At 42.2% G+C, this 23,294-nt stretch overlaps 1 protein-coding gene and 1 pseudogene across 1 annotated transcript in view; one reads left to right on the top strand and one right to left on the bottom strand.

The window, feature by feature from the left end:
- Positions 1 to 524: 524 nt before the first annotated feature.
- On the top strand, positions 525 to 611 carry LOC128593518 (uncharacterized; annotated as a pseudogene).
- Positions 612 to 17,343: 16,732 nt separating this feature from the next.
- The window catches only part of AFM (afamin), a 28,310-nt gene continuing 22,359 nt past the window's right edge, over positions 17,344 to 23,294 (bottom strand). Inside the window, exons 11-15 of the mRNA XM_053581624.1 lie at positions 23,087 to 23,219; positions 21,791 to 22,014; positions 19,936 to 20,068; positions 18,931 to 18,990; positions 17,344 to 18,132 (exon numbers count right to left, since the gene is read on the bottom strand). Coding sequence (XP_053437599.1) covers positions 18,970 to 18,990; positions 19,936 to 20,068; positions 21,791 to 22,014; positions 23,087 to 23,219 — 511 coding nt within the window. The 3' untranslated portion in view covers positions 17,344 to 18,132; positions 18,931 to 18,969. The remainder of the gene's footprint in view (positions 18,133 to 18,930; positions 18,991 to 19,935; positions 20,069 to 21,790; positions 22,015 to 23,086; positions 23,220 to 23,294) is intronic.

Here is a 23,294-nt window from a genome sequence, read left to right as displayed (position 1 = left end):
AGACTTCGCTGTTGAGTGTCTGTCTTCGGCAGCTGCGGTGTCCACCCTCTCGTATCTGTGTACTTGTGTGTGTGAGCGTGATGCACGTCGGAATGTGCTGACATGCATTAGTGGATAAGGCAATATATATCACTGAAACACATTGATTAAAGAAATACAAAATATTGGCATCATTTCCCAACTTAAACGGTAAAAATAAAAACTACCAAAGGAGCTGCATCCCCTAAATATGTCATGGGGAGCAATGAGCATGTCCAGAATGTAAACTGGGCCCTGCTGCTTGTTTCACACTCTTCACAGCAGCAGCTTAGGGCTCTGTCTGCCGTGCACCTGCAAATGGGTCTGCTGGGGCCTGACAAAGACAGACAGGTCCAAGGGAAGGACGGAGGGGAGTACGGGGCGGGGGGTCAGTGAACGTGGTTTTGCTTTCTTGGGTAGGAGTGGTTGGAAAAGAAAAGGCAAGAAGGGAAGAAGAAAACTCAGTTACAAAGTCAGAGTGAAGTTGTTTCCAGGACAGCTGTGAGGTCCTTTTGTAGTTCACAAGCACCATGACATGTGAGATGTGCCCTCGTCAAAGCTTATTGTGAAGTCAGCACATTTCCCATCTGACATGAATTTACAGGAATTTAAAAAACTATGTTTGGGAGTTGCTTTTTGTTTTTGTTTTTACAAAGACTAGATGGGGGTAGGTGAGAGGCAAAGTGAGGAAGGAACAGTCTGAGCTCCCAGCAATCCAGGTGAGAGTCAACAATGGCCTGAACTGGGAGACTGGTGGTGGGAATGGACAGATTTTAAAGAGAAAGAGTCTGCAGAACTAGCTTTTGTGGCTGAGAAAGAACTAGAATTGATTAATGCATTTATAACAGAAATAGAATGTGGGGAAGAGTATAGTTTCTATAACCTCCAATGAGAGTCAACATACTCAAGTGATTCTCAAAGTGTGAAACCAGGTCAGTGGTACCAGCACCCTGGGAAACTTGTTAGAAATGTAAATTCTCACGCCCCATCCCAGACTTCCTGAACGGGAAACTCTTTGGGCGGGGTCTGTGTTCTTACAAGTCTTCCAGGTAATTCTGACGCAGCCTGACGTAGGAGAACCGCAAGTCTAATCCTTACTCCGGGCATTAGCAACAGATCACAACATAAAAGTAATAAGCCAAAAATTCTCTCTAAAACAAGAATACTTTTTCTGGATCTATTCTGCACATTTAATTTAAGGTCAACAGAATGGGACACTATATCAAACCTTTCCTCAACGCTCTACTTTTAAACAGAATTATAGTAAGATCTCGAAGATCACAAACAGTAGCTTTTGTTCCTTTGATAACAATCTCTGAAATACCCTGGGATTTCCCAGGCTCTCTGCACACAGAAGGGATATGTGTTCCATCTGGCAAGTAACTAAGGTTCATGCTTGGTGGTAAAAATACTCAATTTGTGCCATGGTTCTGACTTAGAACTAGCAAAGGAAGCCTGGATTAGATCTCTGTCATAGCCCTGACTCAAGGAGGAGGTAAAGAGAGGCTGCAGGAGGAGGGTCAGGCTGCCTTTGCTCTGACCCTCAGAGCAGTGTCTGGCATCTGGGGAACTGGTCTGGGATGCCCTATAGAAGTGCCGAAGGTGGTACAGGCACCTATCTTATTAGACAAAGAGAGCTAGGTTGGTCCTAAACTGATGTTTTCCCTTGGCCTCTGAGATTTTTAAGATCAGACATGAACGCTTAGCAACTGTCAGTGTTAGGAATTGACTAAAACTTACTGAGCAACACAAATTGGAACTCTATCCTATAGACGTCCGGTACCATCTCTTAATTTTTCATGTACGTCACTGTGACTTTTTGCACAGTCATGGCTTATAGACATCACTCTTTAAGACACCTCTTTCTCAAAAACAGAGATAATCAGTGTTTATCTATTGTTGCAATAATGTATCTTCAGTTAAGATTGCAAAACCATCTTCTCTAACACTTTAATGTAACATTTATCCTACACCCAGGGATTTACTTACTTAGTAAGTTTATAAATCTTGAACATCAGCTTTGCCCAACACAGAAACTGCCGTGTATTTTGTGGAGAAGTGGGACAGCGAGACTGGTGCTAGGCTTTCTGTGACAGGCTCATTTGCAGGCGTCAGTGGCATATTTTGTGAGCGCAGGCTAATCACTCACCAAGCTAGAAAGAGAAGCTTAGAGGGAGTTTATCAAGCTACATTTGAGGGATCAATGGGCGTGTGTGTGTGTTGGTTGTTTAATAAATCTGTCCTTTTATATAAACAGAACAGATTTAGAGATACAGGCATAGAAACACAGCTCTACATTCAGAAGTCATGGTTTAATAAAAATACGTACCAAGTGTGAACATGACAAAGTTCTCCGCCGATATACATGGAAGTGAATCAAAGGGATTTCAGAGATAAAGGCAATATCAAAGAGTTCTTGAACCATGAACATGAGATCCAGTTGGAAGAGACCAGTGACCTTGTAGGCTTAACCCTTTGGCAGGAGCACTGGTTATCAGCCTAACTAATACCTAATTCTTATCCTGATAAGCAGTATTTGTTACAGTAAAGGTTTTATCAGATTTGCATAAATTTAGCCTGGATTTTAGACTTAGCTGAGTCCTTACTGCCTGTATGACATTAGACAAGTCACTGAACTTGCTGAAACTCAATACCTAATCTATAGAATGCACTCAGGCATTCAGGCATTACCTATCTTATGAGGCTACCATGAGAACCAAATAGGACCTGGTTGTAAAGCTGCTTTATCAACTCTAAACATCTGTTAGCCTATAAGGTGCTGTTACCAGAGTAACTATCGTGGCATAACAGTGATGCTGTAAATGGTGCTGCCCGAGGAGAGACTGACTCACCCTCCCTCCCATGTTCTTCCTGCTGGGTGCGCCTGCTGGAGCCCAGTCAAGACCAGAGGCCTTTGCGCTTGTCTTTCCATCCCTACTCTTCACCCCAGGAACAAGCCCTTGCAGATATGAAAGCCGTTGATTAGAATAACAAAAGCCAGACCCTCCCTGGGTCACGGGCAGCCTGGTTCAGGGACCTGTAGTCAGCGGTGCATTAGGCCGCCAGCTTTCTCTTCACCAAATGCACAGTGGAGCTACTGCTGCTCATGAACAGCTGGATTTCTGGGCTGAGCTAGAGACAGTTTCCAGATTCCCACACTCTAACTGGTGCTTTCACGATACCTGCTACCGTGCCAAGCAAACATCCACATGGACTTCACAGAGAGACTGTGAAGGCTTCACCAAACACACAGTCTGTTAGAGAGTGACTCACCCAGAGAATTGCTATGGTATGAAGATGGTTTCCAGTCAAGACCAGAGGCCTTTGCACTTGTCCTTTTGTGATCTCTGTTCCTAACAACAGGAAAGTCACAGGATTGTTGCAAAGAAAAGGCAGCTGCATGCACAAAGTTAAATCCTGGATCCAACAGTCCCAGGCGTAGCTCTTTGAGCAAAGCCTTTCAGGTGTGTAAGCCTAAATTCCCACGTCCTTGACATTCACTTCATAGAATTTATCATCCTCCTGTCTCCTGTGCCATTGTTTGATTTTCATATAGTCAAAAGTTACTAAAATAAACTAAGCCCGAATCCGGGGAAAGGCACTGTTAATGAGAACTCCCCATCAGGAATATGTGCTGCTTTGCCTTCCTTTCTTCTTAATTGTCTCCCATTTTGTTGTTAATGGGAACTTATTTTAAGAACTGAACTCTGAGACAAGGTGTATGCAGTATCAAGCACCCAAATGGAAATGTAATAACTTGCTTAGTTTCCAGATACTTTTGGGAAGCAGTAAATGTGTGGAATCCTTTAAATCTCAAATGATAGGTGTTTTCAGATTTGAAAGATAATAGCAAAAAAAGGGGCATCTTTTGAAGCAAGTAGAAATCACTATAAAGTAAATGAGACTGGCCACCGGCAGATGTACTCCATTTAAAATGTGTTTCTAATGAGACTGATCATTGTTTTATGTCTTTTCAGAGTCTAGTAAAATATAGGTAGGTTATAGCCCCAAGATGAGAATAAAAAAAATCTATAATGAAGAAAATTACTAAGTTGTATTTTAAATTCTTTAGTATGAGAATTATGGATCAAAAAATACTCATTTGTATTATAAATTATTTAGTATGAGAATTATGGATCAAAAAATGTGTGGATTGTAAGAATTTTTAGTGTTTACCAAGAATTTTCTAAAACAATCACTATTTTCATGGAATTTGGTAATTAAAAAATAGATATACTTTATAACAAGACCATGATTAGTCTCAAGATTTTCTATTGATTGGGGCAGAGACAAGATGGTTGACTGAAGCCAGCTTTCCACAGAGGCTCCCATCCAGAAAGAGAGTTAAAGGACAGAAATTTAGCAAGTAACCTGGTGGATTAGAGCTGCACCAAGAAAGAAGGTTGAAGAATGCACATCAACCCCGCTGAGGCAAGCTGCGACCCCAAGGATACAAAAAAAAGTATAAAATCCATCACCAAGTAGACGGCAGTCCCCTCCCCCATGAGAATGTTTCGGAGTGCCCCACAAACAAATGAGCCGAGTTCAAAGTTCCTCCCACTAGACTCCATGGGAGAGAGGCTCTAAAAACTGGCCCTACCTCCCCTACTAGGGTGCCGCGTTCTCCTGCCAGGCATAAAACTGTATAAAACTGTATATATTCTCTACCTGCAACTCTGAGCTCCCAGCACTCCCCTCCACTCTCACTCTGAGGTCTGGAGGCCTGTCCCCCAGGAGTCCAGATTCTTGAGTGATTTCTCAAGGGGTGTGGACAGGGCCTGAACTGCAGCTGGTCAGTGCTGGCTCTGGGGCACGGAAGCGAGGAGAGGATGGTTGGCTGAGAGGGAACCACACCTGAGTGGCAGTGCCCTGAGGAACAGAGCAGCAGCTGTCTTTTAGCAACAATAGGGCTCACTCCCAGATATTCTGAAGCCACACACTCCTGTCTCCCTGGGCAACCAGAAGAGGCTGGGCATCTACTCAGGTGGCAAGCACCACAGAACAGATCTGGGACAGAAACGTAAACCCTGTGAGTAAAGGGTTTGCCTGAGGCGGTACCTGCCTGGGTGGAGCGTAGGGACTAGAAATGCATGTGCAGAACCAGGAAGTTCCCAGGGCAGGGCTGACCCAGAGAACAGCTTTACTGAGCCTAAGATGCACCCGGCCCTCAGGGGATCGTCAGCCTATAGACAAAGGAAGACAGGAGGCTAGAACTGACAGGTAACCAAATACAAACCTCAGGGGTAAAGACAGGGCCTGAGGCGCAGGCTCTGGGAACTCAAAACAGCTTTTCTTCTGTAGGGGAATTTAACAGGGACAGAAGAAAATTCCCACAAAGTTGTTCTGTCAGTAACATCAATCAGGGGTGGGGCTGGAACTGAGTGAACACCCCTCAGCCTCCATCAAGTGCCCAAGGTTGTCAGGCCTCACCTCCCCCTGCTAGATAGAGGCACAGCGCAGCGGCCTGGCTGAGCAGAAATAGATTTCCTTGTGATTCAGGCAGGTAAAAAACCCTGGAGTATCTGTTCACTACAGGCAACTGGGTCAAAGCCCTGCAGGACTAGTAGTGACTGGGTGTGACAGGGGTGCAAGGCAAGGTGGGGGGGGTCCTCCTGACTCCACGAAGCACTGGAGCAAGCCATATCAGAGTAGTTAACAGAACCCTGCAATCCAGTTGCCAGAGATCTTTTAAACTCTCCCACCTGAGACAGGTGCTGACTGAGACAATTGATTTGGACCTTTTGAACTGAGCCAATCACCCGAGGACTATTCAGGTGGTGCCCTGGGTGTGTGGTTGTAAGGAGGTTTGATTTTCCTTTTCCAATTGTTGCCTGTGGGGGCGGGGTGACTTAATTGCTGGTATTTCTCCACAGCTGAGATTTCAACCCAGAGGAATTGTTTCACTAGGGTTGAACAGAGACCAGCTGAAAACAAGACAGAACCACTTAGCCCCACCACACCAAAAAGGTCCCCAGTTTCTCAGGACATAGCACTGTACAGGTCCTCAACAAAGCTCCAGGGGAAAAAATCAAACGGTGTAAGACAATCATGGGGTGAAATCAGTGGAAAAACTCTAGTAACATGAATAACCAAAATAGATCAACCCCCACAAGGAAATATATGGCAGATGTAACTGAAGATCCCATTCGTAAACAGCTGGCTGAGATGTCAGAAATCGAATTCAGAATTTGGATTGCAAACAAGATTAATAAAATGGAGGAAAATTTAGAATTAGAAATTCGAGCAGCAATTCAAAAGTTGGAATTAGAAATTAGAGGAGAAATTCAAAAGTTGTCTCAAGAATTTAACGAATTTAAAGACAAAACCACCAAAGATTTTGACACACTGAAGCAAGAATTTGCAGCCCTCAAAGACATGAAAAATACAGTATAATCCCTCAGTAACAAAGTGGAGCAAACAAAGGAAAGGATTTCTGAATTGAGGTCAAAGCCTTTGAATGCTCCCAAACTCTCAATGAGGAAGAGAAATGGAGAGCAAAAATGGATCATTCTCTCAGAGAGCTCTGGGATAATTCGAAGAAGGTTAATATCTGCCTCATTGGAATCCCTGAAAGTGATGAAGTGGCCTCACAAGACACAGAGGCCCTTCTCCATGAAATTATGAAAGAGAATTTTCCAGACATGCCAAGAGATTCTGAAATTCAGATAGCAGACAGTTTCAGAACCCCAGCATGACTCAATCCCAATAAGACATCCCTCAGGCATATGATACTTAACTTTACTAAAGTTAATATGAAGGAGAAAATTCTGAAAGCAGCCAGACGTAAGAAATCCATTACCTACAAAGGGAAGAATATTAGAATGAATGCAGATCTCTCTGCTGAAACTTTTCAAGCCAGAAGAGGGTGGTCATCGACTTTTAATCTCCTAAAGCAAAATAACTTTCAACCCCGGATCCGGTATCCAGCTAAACTGAGTTTCATTTATGATGGAGAAATTAAATACTTTAAAGACATTCATATGTTGAAGAAATTTGCCATAACCAAACCAGCTCTTCAGGATATTCTCAGACCTATCCTCCATAATGACCAGCCCAATCCTCTACCATAAAAGTAAACTCACTCAGAAACTTTTGATCAAAGTCCCAACTTCCACAGTGGTGAAAGGATTAAAAATGTCCACTGGACTTTCAAAAAACTCGATACCCAAAATTTTACCAGACTTATCAATATTCTCCATTAATGTGAACATCTTAAACTGTCCTCTAAAGAGGCACAGGTTAGCTGACTGGATACAAAAACTCAGGCCAGATATTTGCTGCATACCAGAGTCACATCTAACCTTAAAAGACAAATACAGACTCAGGGCGAAAGGATGGTCATCCATGTTTCAGGCAAATGGTAATCAGAAAAAAGCAGGTGTTGCAATTTTATTTGCAGATACAAAAAGGCTTTAAACCAACAAAAGTAAGGAAGAATAAGAATGGTCACTTCATATATGTTAAGGGTAATACTCAATATGATGAGATTTCAATTATTAATATCTATGCACCCAACAAGAATGCACCTCAATTTATAAGAGAAACTCTAACTGACATGAGCAACCTGATTTCCTCCAGCTCCATAATAGTTGGAAATTTCAACACTCCTTTGGCAGTGTTGGATCAATCCTCCAATAAGAAGCTGAGCAAAGAAATTTTAGATTTAAACCTAACCATCCAACATTTGGATTTAGCAGACATCTACAGAACATTTTATCCCAACAAAACTGAATACACATACTTCTCATCAGTCCACAGAATATACTCCAAAATCAATCACATCTTAGGTCACAAGTCTAACCTCAGTAAATTTACAGGAATAGAAATTATTCCTTACATCTTCTCGGACCACCATGGAATAAAAGTTGAACTCAGTAATAACAGGAATCTGCATACTCATACAAAAACATGGAAGTTAAATAACCTTATGCTGAACGATAGCTGGGTCAGAGATGAGATTAAGAAGGAAATTGCCAAATTTTTGGAACAAAATGACAATGAAGACACAAATTATCAGAACCTCTGGGATACTGCAAAGGCAGTCCTAAGAGGGAAATTTATAGCACTGCAAGCCTTCTTCAAGAGAATAGAAAGAGAGGAAGTTAACAACTTAATGGGACATCTTAAGCAACTGGAAAAGGAAGAACATTCCAACCCCAAACCCAGTAGAAGAAAAGAAATAATGAATATTAGAGCAGAATTAAATGAAATTGAAAACAAAAGAATTATACAACAGATCAATAAATCAAAAGGTTGGTTTTTTGAAAAGGTCAATAAAATAGATAAACCTTTGGCTAACCTAACCCGGAAAAAAGGAGTAAAATCTCTAATCTCATCAATCAGAAATGACAAAGACAAAATAACAACAGACTCTCAGAAATTCAAAAAATCCTTAATGAATATTACAAGAAACTTTATTCTCAGAAATATGAAAATCTGAAGGAAATTGACCAATACTTGGAAGACGTCACTTTCCAAGACTTAGCCAGAATGAAGTGGAAACATTGAACAGGCCCATATCAAGTTCTGAAATACATCAACCATACAAAATCTCCCTAAAAAGAAAAGCCTGGACCAGATGACTTCACATCAGAATTATACCAAACCTTTAAAGAGGAATTAGTACCTACATTACTCAACCTGTTCCAAAATGTAGAAAAAGAAGGAAGACTACCCAACATGTTCTACGAAGCAAACATCACCCTGATCCCCAAACCAGGAAAAGACCCAACAAGAAAATTATAGACCAATATCACTAATGAATATAGATGCAAGAATATTCAACAAGATCCTAACAAAAAGAATCCAGCAACACATCAAACAAATTATACATCATGACTCTTTATCCCAGGGTCTCAAGGCTGGTTCAATATACATAAATCTATAAGTATAATTCAGCACATAAACAAATTAAAAAACAAAGACCATATGATTCTCTCAATCGATGCAGAAAAAGCTTTTGATAATATACAGCATCCCTTCATAATCAAAACACGTAAGAAAATTGGTATAGAAGGGACATTTCTTAAACTGATAGAGGCCATCTACACCAAACACACAGCCAATATCATATTGAATGGAGTTAAATTGAAATCATTTCCACTCAGATCAGGAACCAGACAAGGCTGCCCATTGTCTCCACTGCTCTTTATCATTGTAATGGAAGTTTTATCCACCGCAGTTAGGGAAGAAAAGCCGATCAAGGGTATCCATATAGGGTCAGAAGAGATCAAACTTTCGCTCTTCGCAGATGATATGATTGTATATCTGGAAAACACCAGGGATTCTACTACAAAACTCTTAGAAGTGATCAAGGAATACAGCAGCGTCTCAGGTTACAAAATCAACATTCATAAATCGGTAGCCTTTATATATACTAACAATAGTCAAGCTGAAAAAACAGGTAAGGACTCTATTCCATTCACAGTAGTGCCAAAGAACATGAAATATTTGAGAGTTTATCTAACAAAGGATGTGAAAGATCTCTATAAAGAGAACTGTGAAATTCTAAGAAAAGAAATAGCTGAAAATGTTAACAAATGGAAAAACTTACCATGCTCATGGCTGGGAAGAATCAACATTGTTAAAATGTCCATACTACCCAAAGCAATATACAGTTTTAATGCAATCCCTATTAAAACTCCACTGTCATACTTTAAAGATCTTGAAAAAATACTTCATTTTATATGGAATCAGAAAAAACCTCAAATAACCAAGACATTACTCAGAAATAAAAACAAAGCAGGAGGAATCACGCTACCAGACCTCAGACTATACTATAAATCGATAGGGATCAAAACAGCGTGGTACTGGCATAAAAACTGAGAAGTAGATGTCTGGAATAGAATAAAGAACCAAGAGATGAATCCAGCTACTTACCATTATTTAATCTTTGACAAGCCAATTAAAAACATTCATTTGGAAAAAGATTCCCTATTTAACAAATGGATGAACTGGCTGGCAACCTGTAGAAGACTGAAACTGGACCCACACCTTTCACCATTAACTAAGATAGACTCTCACTGGATTAAAGATTTAAACTTAAGACATGAAACTATAAAAATGCTAGAAGAGAGTGCAGGGAAAACACTTGAAGAAATCGGTATGGGTGAGTATTTTATGAGAAGGAACCCCCGGCCATTGAAGCAGCTTCAAAAATACACTACTGGGATCTGATCAAACTAAAAAGCTTCTGCACAGCCAAGAACACAGTAAGTAAAGCAAGCAGACACCCCTCAGAATGGGAGAAGATATTTGCAGGTTATGTCTCCAACAAAGGTTGAATAACCAGAATCCACAGAGAACTCAAACGTATAAGCAAAAAAAGTACAAGTGATCCCATCGCAGGCTGGGCAAGGGACTTGAAGAGAAACTTCTCTGAAGAAGACAGGAGCACAGCCTACAGACATATGAAAAAATGCTCATCATCTTTAATCATCAGAGAAATGCAAATCAAAACTACTTTGAGATATCATCTAACTCCAGTAAGATTAGCCCATATCACAAAATCCCAAGACCAGAGATGTTGGCGTGGATGTGGAGAAATAGAACACTTCTACACTGCTGGTGGGAATGCAAATTAATACATTACTTTTGGAAAGATGTTTGGAAAACACTTAAAGATCTAAAAATAGATCTGCCATTCAATCCTATAATTCCTCTACTAGGTACATACCCAGAAGACCAAAAATCACATCATACCAAAGATATTTGTACCAGAATGTTTATTGCAGCCCAATTCTTAATTGCTAAGTCATGGAAAAAATCCCAAGTGCCCATCAATCCACAAATGGATTAATAAATTGTGGCATATGTACACCATGGACTATTATGCAGCCTTAAAAAAGATGGAGATTTTACCTCTTTCATGTTTACTTGGATGGAGGTGGAACATATTCTTCTTAGTAAAGTATCTCAAGAATGGAAGAAAAAGTATCCAATGTACTCAGCCCTACTATGAAACTAATTTATGGCTTTCACATGAAAGCTATAACCCAGTTATAACCTAAGAATAGTGGTAAGGGGGAAAGGGAAGGGAGGGAGGGTGGAGGTGGGTGGGGAGAGAGGTGCAGTGCATCTTACAAGGGTATATGTGAAACTTAGTAAATGTAGAATATAAATGTCTTTACACAATAACTAAGAAAATGCCAGGAAGGCTATGTTAACCAGTGTGATGAAAATGTGTCAAACGGTCTATAAAACCAGTGTATGGTGCCCCATGATCACATTAATGTACACAGCTATGATTTAATAAAATTAAAAAAAAATTATTTCAATGACTGCAGTTTTCCGCTGTTAATACTAAGACAAGTTTGTATTTTATTAAAGACACTCTAACAAATGCTGAAAATAAATGTCTATATTATTTTTAAAAAAAAGATTTTCTATTGATTGAGCAAAGGAGTTCATAATATATTCAATTCTTTCTTCTTTTTCATATTTTCAAAGAAAATTTTTAAAACCAGTACTTCAGTTCCCCTATGAGTCTTTATATGAGACGTCAGACAAGAATATTCCAGCGCAGAGGCAGAATAACCACACGTCAACAACTTGATATTCTAGGTTACATCTCATTCTCTTGAGGGTTTGGCTCTTAGAGCCTTGTCTCCCAGCGATGCTAGAACACTTTCTTGCACGTGACTTATCCACACATACTTACCTTACAACCCCATGCTGAATTCTTCACCTAGCCCCCTTCGTAAGATGTAGCATCTTTTGGTTGCAACCTAGTTTGAGGAGATAAAGGCAGGACACGGTTCACCTAGCAAGTAGAGTACATCTGAAGATAACTCTTAACTCTCAAGTCTCAGTCACTTCTCTGTGAGACTCAGCGACTCCTCCTGAGCTGCTTTCTGAGCAATCTGAGCATTCCCAATGCGGAAACGTGACATCTGTGATGTTAAAGATAGAATCAAAGCCTTTTCCTCCTTTTTGTTACATCACTGCTTCATTTCCCCCCCCAAAAAAATTAATGTTAATTTCAAATTTTACATCAAAAAGTATTGCTAATAAAACTCACATGTCTCTTGAGTTCTCCAGATAATGCTATTAACATGCTGCATAGCTGGAAATAGAAGATTTTATTTGTTGCTGTCATCTGTACGTTTATGGCCTCTAAAATTCACACATTGAAATTCTAACCTGCAAGTTGGTAAGTTGGTGGTATCCACGGTGGGGCCTTTGGAGCGAGGGCAGGGTGGGGCTCTAATGAGTGGAATTAGTGCCCTTATAAACGAGGTCCCTGGGAGCTGACTTACTCCTGTCACCATGTGAGGACACAGCTGCTTCCTTGATCTTGGACTCCCAGATTCCAGAACTCTGGAAAAATAAGTTTTTGCTGTTTATAAGCTGCCCAGTCTGTAGCATTTTGTTATAGCAGCCCAGACTGACTAAGAAATTTGCACAGGAGGAAATTTTCCAAGTTGAAATCCTTTACAATTCTGCAGTCTGCATTTGTTCTCTTATAAATATCTAGATGTATTTTTATTTACTGTAAGAAATTAGAATAAATTACCAGAATGTATCTTTACTTTATATTCAAACTATATTCCAGGAATGACTTATTTACATTCAAATGTATTGTGTAGGTGAAATCTGTCATCAGCCTACAAATAAACCTCTCATCCAGGTGTTCACACTTGTAAATGAATGCAACTTGATGACTCAGTTACTCAACTCTGTACAGCTGAAGTTTCTGGCACACCTGAATTAAAGTTTAGCACCAGGAACAAAGTGTAAACGCAAACACCTTGCCAGGCTTCACTTGGCAGAGACAGCACCTCACACATCCTGGACCCCTCATCGTCCCCACCTTCTCCACCATCCCACCTCCACAGGACACCAACCACCCTCACGTTCTATTGAAAACAACAACTTCCTTCTTGTACCAATAGTTTCCAAAGAGTTTGGCAGCTGTCTCTTAAATAAACAAACCATTATTTCTTATGGCTTTAAGGTAAGGAAAGGCTTGGGAGACAGGTATTCTGAGTTCAGCTTTTCACTCTAGTACTTTGCGTGAGCTTGAGAAAATAAGCTGAGTTTCTATCCCTATAAAGTATAAGCTCTACTACACTGAGTGATGGTTAGGATTAAATGAAGGTGCGTGTGAATCGCTGCCCCAGGGCCTGGCACAGGGTAGGTGCTGAAGAGCACAGCTCACGCTGTGAGCCACCATTCACATTGTTGCTCTGAGACCACTTATTCCCAAATACAGATTTGAAATAGGAGCCCCAGGAGGGGTGGTTGGTCCATGTTGCCTCAGGATACCAATTCCCACACATTCCCGTTTAGCAATAGTCAATGACTCTAACAGTGATGATCTCTGAGAAAAATACGACTTTCCAAATACATTTTGGTAGTCCTTATGCCTTATTTATCTTTTCTCTATGCCTGGGATATATAGGTTATAAGAGGATTTCCTGTCTGCATCTAGTAAACTTCTCTAAAGAGTCTGACATTTAATACAGCTGAAGAAAACAAGAAATGATATGGGTTTAATACTGTTCATTATTTCAGATGAATGTTTATCATTTTAGGGAAATGGAAAGCTTCTTTATATTCTTCTCCATTAATTTCTATTAACATTAACCTCCTTCTGGTGGGCATGTTTTCCAGCCCACCGTGACCTTGATAAATTCATGACAATGAAGAATTGTTGATGGATTACCTTCATTAATGAACACTGGATTTTAAAACAAGTCATGACGTGCAGACCTGGTAATAAGTAACGAATAAACACTTTTGGCAAATGCTGGTTGGCAATGCCTCACTTCCTGGAAGCGTTCAGCAGGTACAAAGTTCTAAAGTGCTGAGCAGAAGGTAAATATGTACCTTCTCAGATTACATAAGTGGTCAGGGTTCAAGTTCCTGGGGAGTTCAGAGTGAGCATTCGAAGCAAACCCAAAAGAATGGGACTTAATTTCCTGAGTGCTTCCTGTGGTTCCAGCACTTTGTATGACTTTCCTACGAATAGTGATGTTTCTATTTATTGAATGAGGAATTAGGACTTAGAGTCACGTAAATTGCTCAGACTCACAGGTGAGACTTCAGGTGTGTCTGATTCAGAGCTCACACCACCTGGAGCTAGTGTTAAACAGCTAGGGCCCCAATATTGCCTGCTTTGCCTGTCATACAGTTCTCAGGTCTACGTCAGGAAACAGTTGATTACTAAGAAACAGCTGTAAGAAGCCTGTACACGAAAAGTCCGAAATGTTGGAAATGGGCGATCACTGGTTGTTGCTTCACCCTGTTGTGTTCTCAGTTGTCTCACATGTGAATGGAGAGTTTGGACCCTCTAAGGATGACAGTCCACTCACTACTCAATGCTGCTACCCACATATTCTCACTTCTGGTTTTCCAAGCAAAAAATAACATAAAGAAAGATGTGCTTTCCTGAAAAAGAAAAAAAAAGAAAAAACTGTTATAATGTAGGTTTGGGACACATCAGCTGCAGGTAAAGGGTACGGTGGCCCTGGGTGATACACGGCCACGCTCAGCAAGGGGAAGGCTGTCCTTGGCAGTTTTCTATCATCTACTTTGAGTCCTTTACACAGTCCTAAGGCTCAATGTCTCTTCTGCCATGGATCCTTGAAGCTCTTCCTTTGAAATCGTATTCTGAGCACTAGAACTATCACGAGCATGCCTATTGACCTGTGTGGTGGCCCACACCTATGATCCTCGCAGTCTTGGAAGGCAGAGATGGGTGGATTGCCTGAGCTCATGAGTTGGGGACCAGCCTGAACAAGAGCAAGACCCCATCTCTACTAAAAATAGAAAAACTAGCCCAGGGCATAATGGCAGGAGCATGTAGTCCCAGGTGCTCAGGAGGCTAAGGCAGGAGGATTGCTGAAGCCCAGGAGTTTGAGGTTGCTATGAGCTATGATGCCACAGCACTCTACGCAGGGTGACAGACTGAGACTCTGTCTCAAAGTACCTATCATACTAGGTCCAATTCTTTGACAAATCCTTTGAATGAACACTGTCAGAGTGTCCCTCACACAGACAATACTGAAGTGATCACTGTGGCCTTTCTCTCAGCCTAGGCTCAGCCTAGTTGGACGCACTGTCCTTTGAACGAGTCTAAGGGACAGTCACTACAATCCACTGGAGTTAACACTGAGGAAAAAAACTGTTATCTGTGCACTAAACTAACTCTTCCTTTCAAAAAATCTGGCCCAGGGCGGCGCCTGTGGCTCAGTGAGTAGGGTGCCAGCCCCATATACCGAGGGTGGCGGGTTCAAACCCAGCCCCGGCCAAACTGCAACCAAAAAATGGCCGGGCGTTGTGGCGGGCGCCTGTAGTCCCAGCTACTTGGGAGGCTGAGGCAAGAGAATCGCTTAAGCCCAGGAGTTGGAGGTTGCTGTGAGCTGTGTGATGCCATGGCACTCTACCGAGGGCCATAAAGTGAGACTCTATCTCTATAAAAAAAAAAAATCTGGCCCAAACTAACTTTCCACAAGAAACTTCCTCTCAGAGACATTTGAAATTTGTAAGAGATTCTTGAAAATGTAAGAAGTCACTTTTTAGTAACTAACAATGGAATTCCAGACCATCAATGGACAAGCACTGTGGGATTATTTAATCAAAAGTCAGGGGGTGGGTTTTGTGATTTGGTTCAGTAGCCACCACTGCAGACCCTGCTCTTTAAGCATGTACACTTATCAGGCTGCCCATTAAGATGAAAAGTGGAAGGTCTACAAGTTCAACACACAGGGATAAATGTTGATAAATATTGCTTTTACAAGCAAATAGAATTCTTGGCCAAGTCATAGAAACAGTTTGAAAGAAACTTAGAAAGACCAGGACTGGCCCTGCACCCACCAAACGGGGTTGGTGGATGGTGACGGCTCATGCACGGGCGTCTTGGCATTCAATGTTGCACATGAGACTTACCAAGTTCACAGCGTTGCTAACAGCAGTAGAGTCTTCCTGCCTCATCCAGCTGTGTGCTGTTGCATTCGCTGCTACTAGCTCTGTCCAAGCAACACAGTAAGTTTGGTGCGCATTCTAAATCCTTTCTTGTCAGGCAAAATAAACCTTTTAAATAAATTGTTTTTCTCCCTCTTCTCCTCACGTCACACTGGGTACCTGCTTTTATGAGCGTGTTCTCTGGGACAGCGGCAGAGAAAGAGTAGTTGTAAGTTTCCTCCGTGAGAACAGAGCCGTTCACAGCTGCAGGCTCCTGGCCCCCGTGCGTCCGTGTCTCTGCTGCTCTTGGGGCAGCCGTGAGCACAAGCAGAGTCCACTACTAGCATGATATTAATTAGCTGATTGAGCTTTGTTTCATTCTGTTTCTGAACCCAGTATCTACTGTTTAAGAAAAACTTCCTTCCTTCCTTGTTATCCTCATTGGTAAACAAGAGTCTTGGAGAAAATGGTTAAAGGACAAAATAGCTTTATAAGCGAAACCCCTGACAGACATTTGCTGGTCCATGTGTGAAGTACTTTATACAGTAATTTAATGCATTTCTTAGAGCCTCTGTGATGTGATTATTAGCCCTTACACAAAGAAATGGAGGTCACCTGGTAAGACCAAGAGTGTCTAAGGTTCTCAGCCAAGTTCACACCAACAGCAGCGGGACTTTGAAGCCCCCAGCTGCTTCTCACTCAGCCTCTCAGCTTAGCTGAGTGCCTGTGAAAAGTGCCCCACCGCGGGATCCCTGCACCTGCAGCACTGAAATGAGACTGTTTGTTTACCGTCCCGGCCCTCCCCAGCAAGACACGGGAACTTTTCCATCTGGTTCACACTGGCTTCCACAGTGTCTGACAAGGCAGTGTTGTTCTAATAAATACTTGTTGAATAAATGAATGAGAATTCCAAAGGCTGTGCTCCAAACACTACACCAAAGAACTCTGAAAACATCCTCCTGTTAAGTGATTATCATCTTGGAGTTTAGATATTGAAATGCTAAAAACCTAGAAGTTTAGAGAACAGTCAGGATAACTGGCTTTGAGCCCAGCACCAGTCTTTATTTCCTGAGTTCTCCCCTCCTTTGATGTCGCAGCTGTCAACCATTTAGAGATCCACATATCAGGAATTTTCCCATGGAACGGATGGAGCAAGACACCATTATCACTGTGGATGCTCCTCCGTCTCTGGATAACAGATTCTATAAGGCGTACCCCGTGGCCGCACCTGGGACCTCATCCCGGAGTCAGAGGCCCCAGATTCAAACCTTGCTTCTGCCAATCATCACTTACATCGCATTGCACAGATGATCTTCCCAAGTCTTAGGCTCCCTGATTATAAAATGGAAATAAAAATGACACCCACTGTTGCAGGAAGACGAGGCCCAATGGAGAGAAAGAGCACCCAAGCACCATGTGTATAAGAGGAAGGGCTTTATTTCAGCTGCGGAGCACACAGTATAGAAGAATTGGAAATGGCCACGCTCCCTGACTGGCTTGGTCTTTCCCTTTTTATCTCCAGCCAAAAAGTTCTAATCTTTCTCACTGGTCAGTTTGAATCAAGCAGGAGAAGCTATTCCAGCCCTCACAGAACTACAGGATTGTACAGAAGTGGAAATTTTCAGGTCCCAGGAAGTTAAGTCTACAAATTCCCAAGAGCTGAGTCACCATGGAGAGGACCCTGCAGGTGTGTCCTTGGGGTCTCCTTGAGAAGCCCTGTTCTCCTGGACCTCACCCTTCCCAGGTATCCTCTCTCACTACTTACAGACTTTTTAGGATTGAATCAAATAACTCAATAAAAGTACCTGGAACAACGTTTAGTACATTGAGAACAGGGAAACGCCAGCTGCTGGGGGCAGCAGCAGTTGCAGCAATAACCCTGTGCCCTCAGTTCCCCATCTCTTCCGGGCAGAGGCAGGACTGGGATCTGAGGGCACCGGACCCTCCCAGTTGCAGTGCAGAGTTCCGACCTCCACAGGGGAAACAGGCAGCGAGCAGAAAAAGCTGACAGAATGAAGGGGTCAGGGCTGCTGAATCTGTGGCTGGTGGACGCACAGCATTAGTCTGAGAAATGGCTTTACCACTTGGTGTTTATTGCTCGCTATGACAACATGATTTCGGGTGACACTGCAGCAACATCCTTTTATTTTGTTCTCAGGAAATGGAATTCACCACAGGACAGTTAGGAGGCCCAGAAGTTAGACATTGCTAAAAAGAAAAAATAACAGTTTATGCATTAAAAGGCTATGAAATGCTGTAGCTTGGATGGTAGTCATATATTTAAAATAACTGGCATTCTTCACTGTTTTGCATTTTGTAGACCAACACCCACCCTCTCTGGGGGTCCAGGACCCTCTCCCCCAACACTGAATGTCACTGCCATATCTATGCAACATTCTCTTCCTAAAGTTGATGTTACATAAACATAAGGCGTCTCTTATACATCTTTTTGAAATCACAAACATACTGCTTTTTGTTTGTGTAAAATTGTAAATGCTACAGCAAGACCCTTGGTGTGTGTGCCAGTCATATCTCGAAGAGATTTATTTATTTATTTTGCAGGGGTTTTTTTTGGCTGGGGCTAGGTTTGAACCCACCACCTCCGGCATATGGGGCCCGTGTCCTACTCCTTCAAGCCACAGGTGCTGCCCTCAAAGAGATTTTGTTAAAAAGAGTCTTGGAACCAGGGTACTGAGGCTGTCTGCCTACCCTATTTTGAGCAAGTACCCCCCTTATTTCTGTCAGCATTGAAGATTCAACTCTCTCAGTAAAGACAGCTGAATCCGATAGCAGCTGTCTACTGGAAAGGAAAGGCAGAGGCTGCTCTGAAAACTGCTTGAGTAGTAGGAGAAGTGGGGTGTGGACGCAGCATTGCCCAGAGAGCAGCACAGACCAGGAAAGGGGCTCTCAGCGACAGAGTGCACGGGATAGACCAGTAAAGCCTGAGGAAGCCACAGAGACAAAATGAGACGAAAATGCTCCCCACATTGATTGAGAAAGAAGTACCTTCAATGCGTTTTACTTTGTTTCTCAAGCAGCCTGGCTTCAGCCGTCAATTTTAGGACCCTGAAAGGAGAAAAAAAAGAAAGAGAAAAATGTGATGCTACCATTTACATTTAGAGAAGCATGTTGCCCTGAATTTTGGAAAGAAAACTCAAACTTCTCCTATATTGTACAGGGAGACAATGAACATTCTTTTTCAAGTGAACTTGAAATAGACATCCAAGGCCTCCTACAAACTTCCAATAAATTCAACCATCCCTTTACACAGCTCTAATGGACAAACTCAGATAAATGCTAGATGTTAATAGTGTCTAACTAAAATTAATTATATTAGTTTTCAAAACTAAAGTGTACCAAAATGATTTCCTGCATACTAAGCACGCACTCAGATCAGAGGGCTCTCAACAGAATGACAGGCGTGCCTGTGTGCGCCAGTGGACGTGCATGAAGTGTGTGAGTGTGCCCAAATGGTGAGTGCAGTGTTGAGTTTGGGAGTGGAGCAGGTGTTTCTAGGAAAGAAGTAACAACAACAACAAGAAAATCCAGCAGGAATGAGCAGGCACTTCCACGGAGCCATCCATCCAGGTTGATGTTCCCAGGTGGCTGGGACACCACTGCTCCAGGGAGTGGACGCAGACTCCACCACCGCAGGGACGCTGAGAACATTTCTCTCCCTTCCTCTCCCACTACCCTCACCCTGACGTGTCCTGCATGGATTCTCAGCTGAGGGACGCTGGAACAGCCACCCCTTGAAGGACTTTGCTTTCAGTTACATGATCAAGACCTTGGGATCAGCACCCAGGGCTCCCAGCTGGCTTTTCTTAAATAAGGAGAGAGAGCCGGCGGCCTGTATCATAGGGATGTCTGCATACTGGCTGTGTGGCAACTGTCCGCTCAAACCAGACCTCGCAGCCACTGCAGAGAGGAAGCAGATTCCCACAGGGGTCAGATTTATTTTATCTGACCAGAAACACCAGCTGAATTTCAGGAGAAAGGAATCATAACTACCTCTTCATTAAAGCAGGCCTCTGGGGCCTCTGCCTCGCAGCACTTCTCCACAGCGTTGGTGACTCCTGTGAACAGAGTCTGCAGCTGCTCAGCTGTGAGTTGGCGCCTTCGCTTCACCAGGTTGACAAGAAACCTGCGGCCAAAGATGTCCAGAGAATTAGCCAGGCTTCTTCCTGGAGCGCCTCTTCTCCAAAAGGCTCATCATGGAATCACATGCCTTGAAGTCTCAACTTGGGTGAGTATGAAGAGTTAATAAAATATTCCACTTTTGAAAGACTCTCCTGAAACTTTCTTGTTAAACTTATAGAGTTGATCCCACAGAAACATTCTTTGGAGGGTTATATAATGAAAGACAAAATGATACAGAAAGTGTGATAAGGAGAAGTTGGATAAAGCATACAAAAATCAGGTAAATAGGAGTGAGTTCTGATGTTCAAATAGTTCAGTAGAAAAAGTATCTCTGGATGGCGCCTGTGGCTCAGTGAGTAGGGCACAGGCCCCATATACTGAGGGTGGCGTGTTCAAACCTGGCCTTGGCCAAATTGCAACAAAAAATAGCCGGGCATTGTGGCGGGCACCTGTAGTTCCAGCCACTTGGGAGGCTGAGGCAAGAGAATCGCCTAGGCCCAGGAGTTGAAGGTTGCTGGGGGCTGTGATGCCACAGCACTCTACCAAGGGCAATAAAGTAAGACTCTGTGGAAAGGAAAGGAAAGGAAAGGGAAATTGATTGTAGATTTCAAAATAGCTAGAAGAGAATTGAATGTTCCCAAGATAAAGAAAAGATGAACGTTTGAGGTGATAAATATCTAATTACCCTGTTTTGACCACTGCACATTGCTACAGGTATCAAAATATCACATGTACCGAAAAATACGTACAAAAATTATATATCAATAAAAATGATACAAAAGAAGCAATTCAAGAAAGAAGCTATGACAACTAAGTGTGACAACTGCCACAGACATTAGTCATTTCCTTTATTTCTCGTAACCTCTAGAATTCCAGTGTTTTTCAAACTGCAGGTTGCTACCATGAGTGGTCTCAAAAGTATATTTTTAGAGAAATTTTTTAAAGTCATAAAAATTTTTCATGCATAACATTAGAAAGAATAACAAGTCCTGAATTCCCATTCTCCACATGTAAGGATTAACAACACTTTACATTTCCTCACTTTCATTTATAAAATGAAAACAGAACAGTTAAATAAAATAGAACACACTAAAGTAGGATGGGCTAGAACATACAAACGTTCACTACAATGTGAGTCTCTCACATAATAAGAGTGAGAATTTACATCCTATAAAAATGAGAACATGTCAGGCCTTTATCATACACAGTATTGTAGACACGTGTCTACATTTAATCTTTCTTGAAAAGTCTTGTCCACAACCTTCAATCCCTCTCTAGTAGCTGAATGCTGTTTCCACTATACTTCATACAGACGCTGTCTAAATCCCAAAAAACAGGTCTTATTCCTTAGCACTTAAAGCATCACCTGAGGGAAGGGAAGTAAAACTCTCATCCCTTCAGGCCTCCCCTTTTTTCAAACACTGGGTGTAATTCTCACAGCCTTCTCTCAGAAAATCCAAGTCATTGTGAACCTGCCTAGGAGCCGTTTTTCTGACTCACCTTTCCAGATTATACTCCACTGGACTCTCTAAGTGTCTTTCAAAGGAAAAGGCAAATCAGACTGTTATTTATAAACAATGGTGATTAACTTGCCCTGGTGTTTGTGGCAGTTTGGTGGAAGCAACAGGATTGTGATACCAAAAGCACATGTCTGCTACAGTGAACCTCACTCACTCATGGGGCGTCTTCAGCTAAGGAAAAAGATTAATGAAAGAGAATGTTTTACCTGTCTTTCTTTCTCTGGAGCTCCTCATTCTGAGCTTGACACAAGTCAGCATGAAATGTAAATAAATCTTTAGAAGTAGGAGGAGGCACATATGTTTTATCGACTTCCAGACCCGCAAAGCAGTGTCTTCTGAAGGCAAAGTTTGTTGTACAACAGTGGTCCACAGCAGGGTTGATGGTTCGGTTGTTCTGTACTCCACACAACTCTCCAAGAACTAAATCGACCTGTACCGACCAGAGTTGGAACCCAGAGACGATTTTGAGACTTGAATGGAGTTTTGAACACTGTGGTTAGATGAATCGCTTGATAGTTCTAAGATCATTATTTACCCTACTCACCTCAAATGTTTATCTTTTCTTTATCTTGGGAACATTCAATTCTCTTCTAGCTATTTTGAAATATACAATAACTCACTCACAACACACTACTATGTACAAAGAAAAACAGAGGCTAGGGGTCCTACATGGCTTTGAGACCAAAATGTAAGCCACAGAAATTTAGATGCCTACAGGTGAACTTCCTGGTGACATATACACAAACAGTTGTCAGCAGAGAGCAAACAGCCAGCCAACGGTGGCACTCAAGCACTGTGGCCCCTTGGGTTTATTCCCCTCCTGGGACATCCTGTAGAGTCCTCTCCTCCCAGCACTAACATTCAAGCCCTGACTGCTGGGAGGAGCAATTGTCTTACAGGAATTCTATAATATTACTTTAAAATTATGAAGTTCCCCATATCATTTTAAAACAATATTGTGATTCCTAATAATTCCATAATAGATCACTTCTATTTTTTAGCATAAACAGACGCTGACAAAACAAATCACTTCTAATATAAAAGAAATGAGAAGCCAGGTGTGGTGGCTCACGCTGTAATCCTAGCACTCTGGGAAGCTAAGGCAGTCGGATCACCTGAGCTCAGGAGCTGGAGACCAGCCTGAGCAAAAGGGAGACCCCGTCTCTATTGAAAATAGGAAAAACTAGCCAGGCATTGTGGCCAGCGCCTGCAGTCCCAGCTACTCAGGAGGCTGAGACAGGAGGATCACTTGAGCCCAAGAGTTGGAGGTTGTCGTGAGCTATGATGATGTCACGGCACTCAACCCAGGGTGACAGAGTGAGACTCTGTCTCAAAAAAAAGAAAAAAGAAAAAGAAATGAGAAAGGTAACATGGAGGACCTGCCAAAAAACTATCTGGGACAGTGGTGAACACAGCAAAGCGAGGAGGGCAGAGGTACGATGCTGCAGAGCAAGGAACACAGCCATCCTTTTTTAAAGAGGAAGCGCGTGCGCTGTTCTCACCAAGTTATCAACGCAGGCCAACTCTTCACTGAGCGTGCAGCAGGTGGTCAAAGCCGTCACCATATTCTTGCTGAGGAAGATCAGTTCTTCAGTGGAGAGCTGAGGAGCTGTCTTTGTAAGTCTGATGAGGTAGCTGGAAAAACATTTGTTTGTCTGCTTCCAAACGAAAGCAGACACTGTTTTTCCCTTTAATAGCTGCTGAAACCCA

The sequence above is a fragment of the Nycticebus coucang genome, chromosome 1 (assembly GCF_027406575.1).
Source record: "Nycticebus coucang isolate mNycCou1 chromosome 1, mNycCou1.pri, whole genome shotgun sequence".
Lineage (NCBI taxonomy): Eukaryota > Metazoa > Chordata > Mammalia > Primates > Lorisidae > Nycticebus > Nycticebus coucang.
The sequence above is the reverse complement of the archived record's forward strand: the minus strand, read 5'-3'. Positions and strand labels throughout refer to the sequence as shown.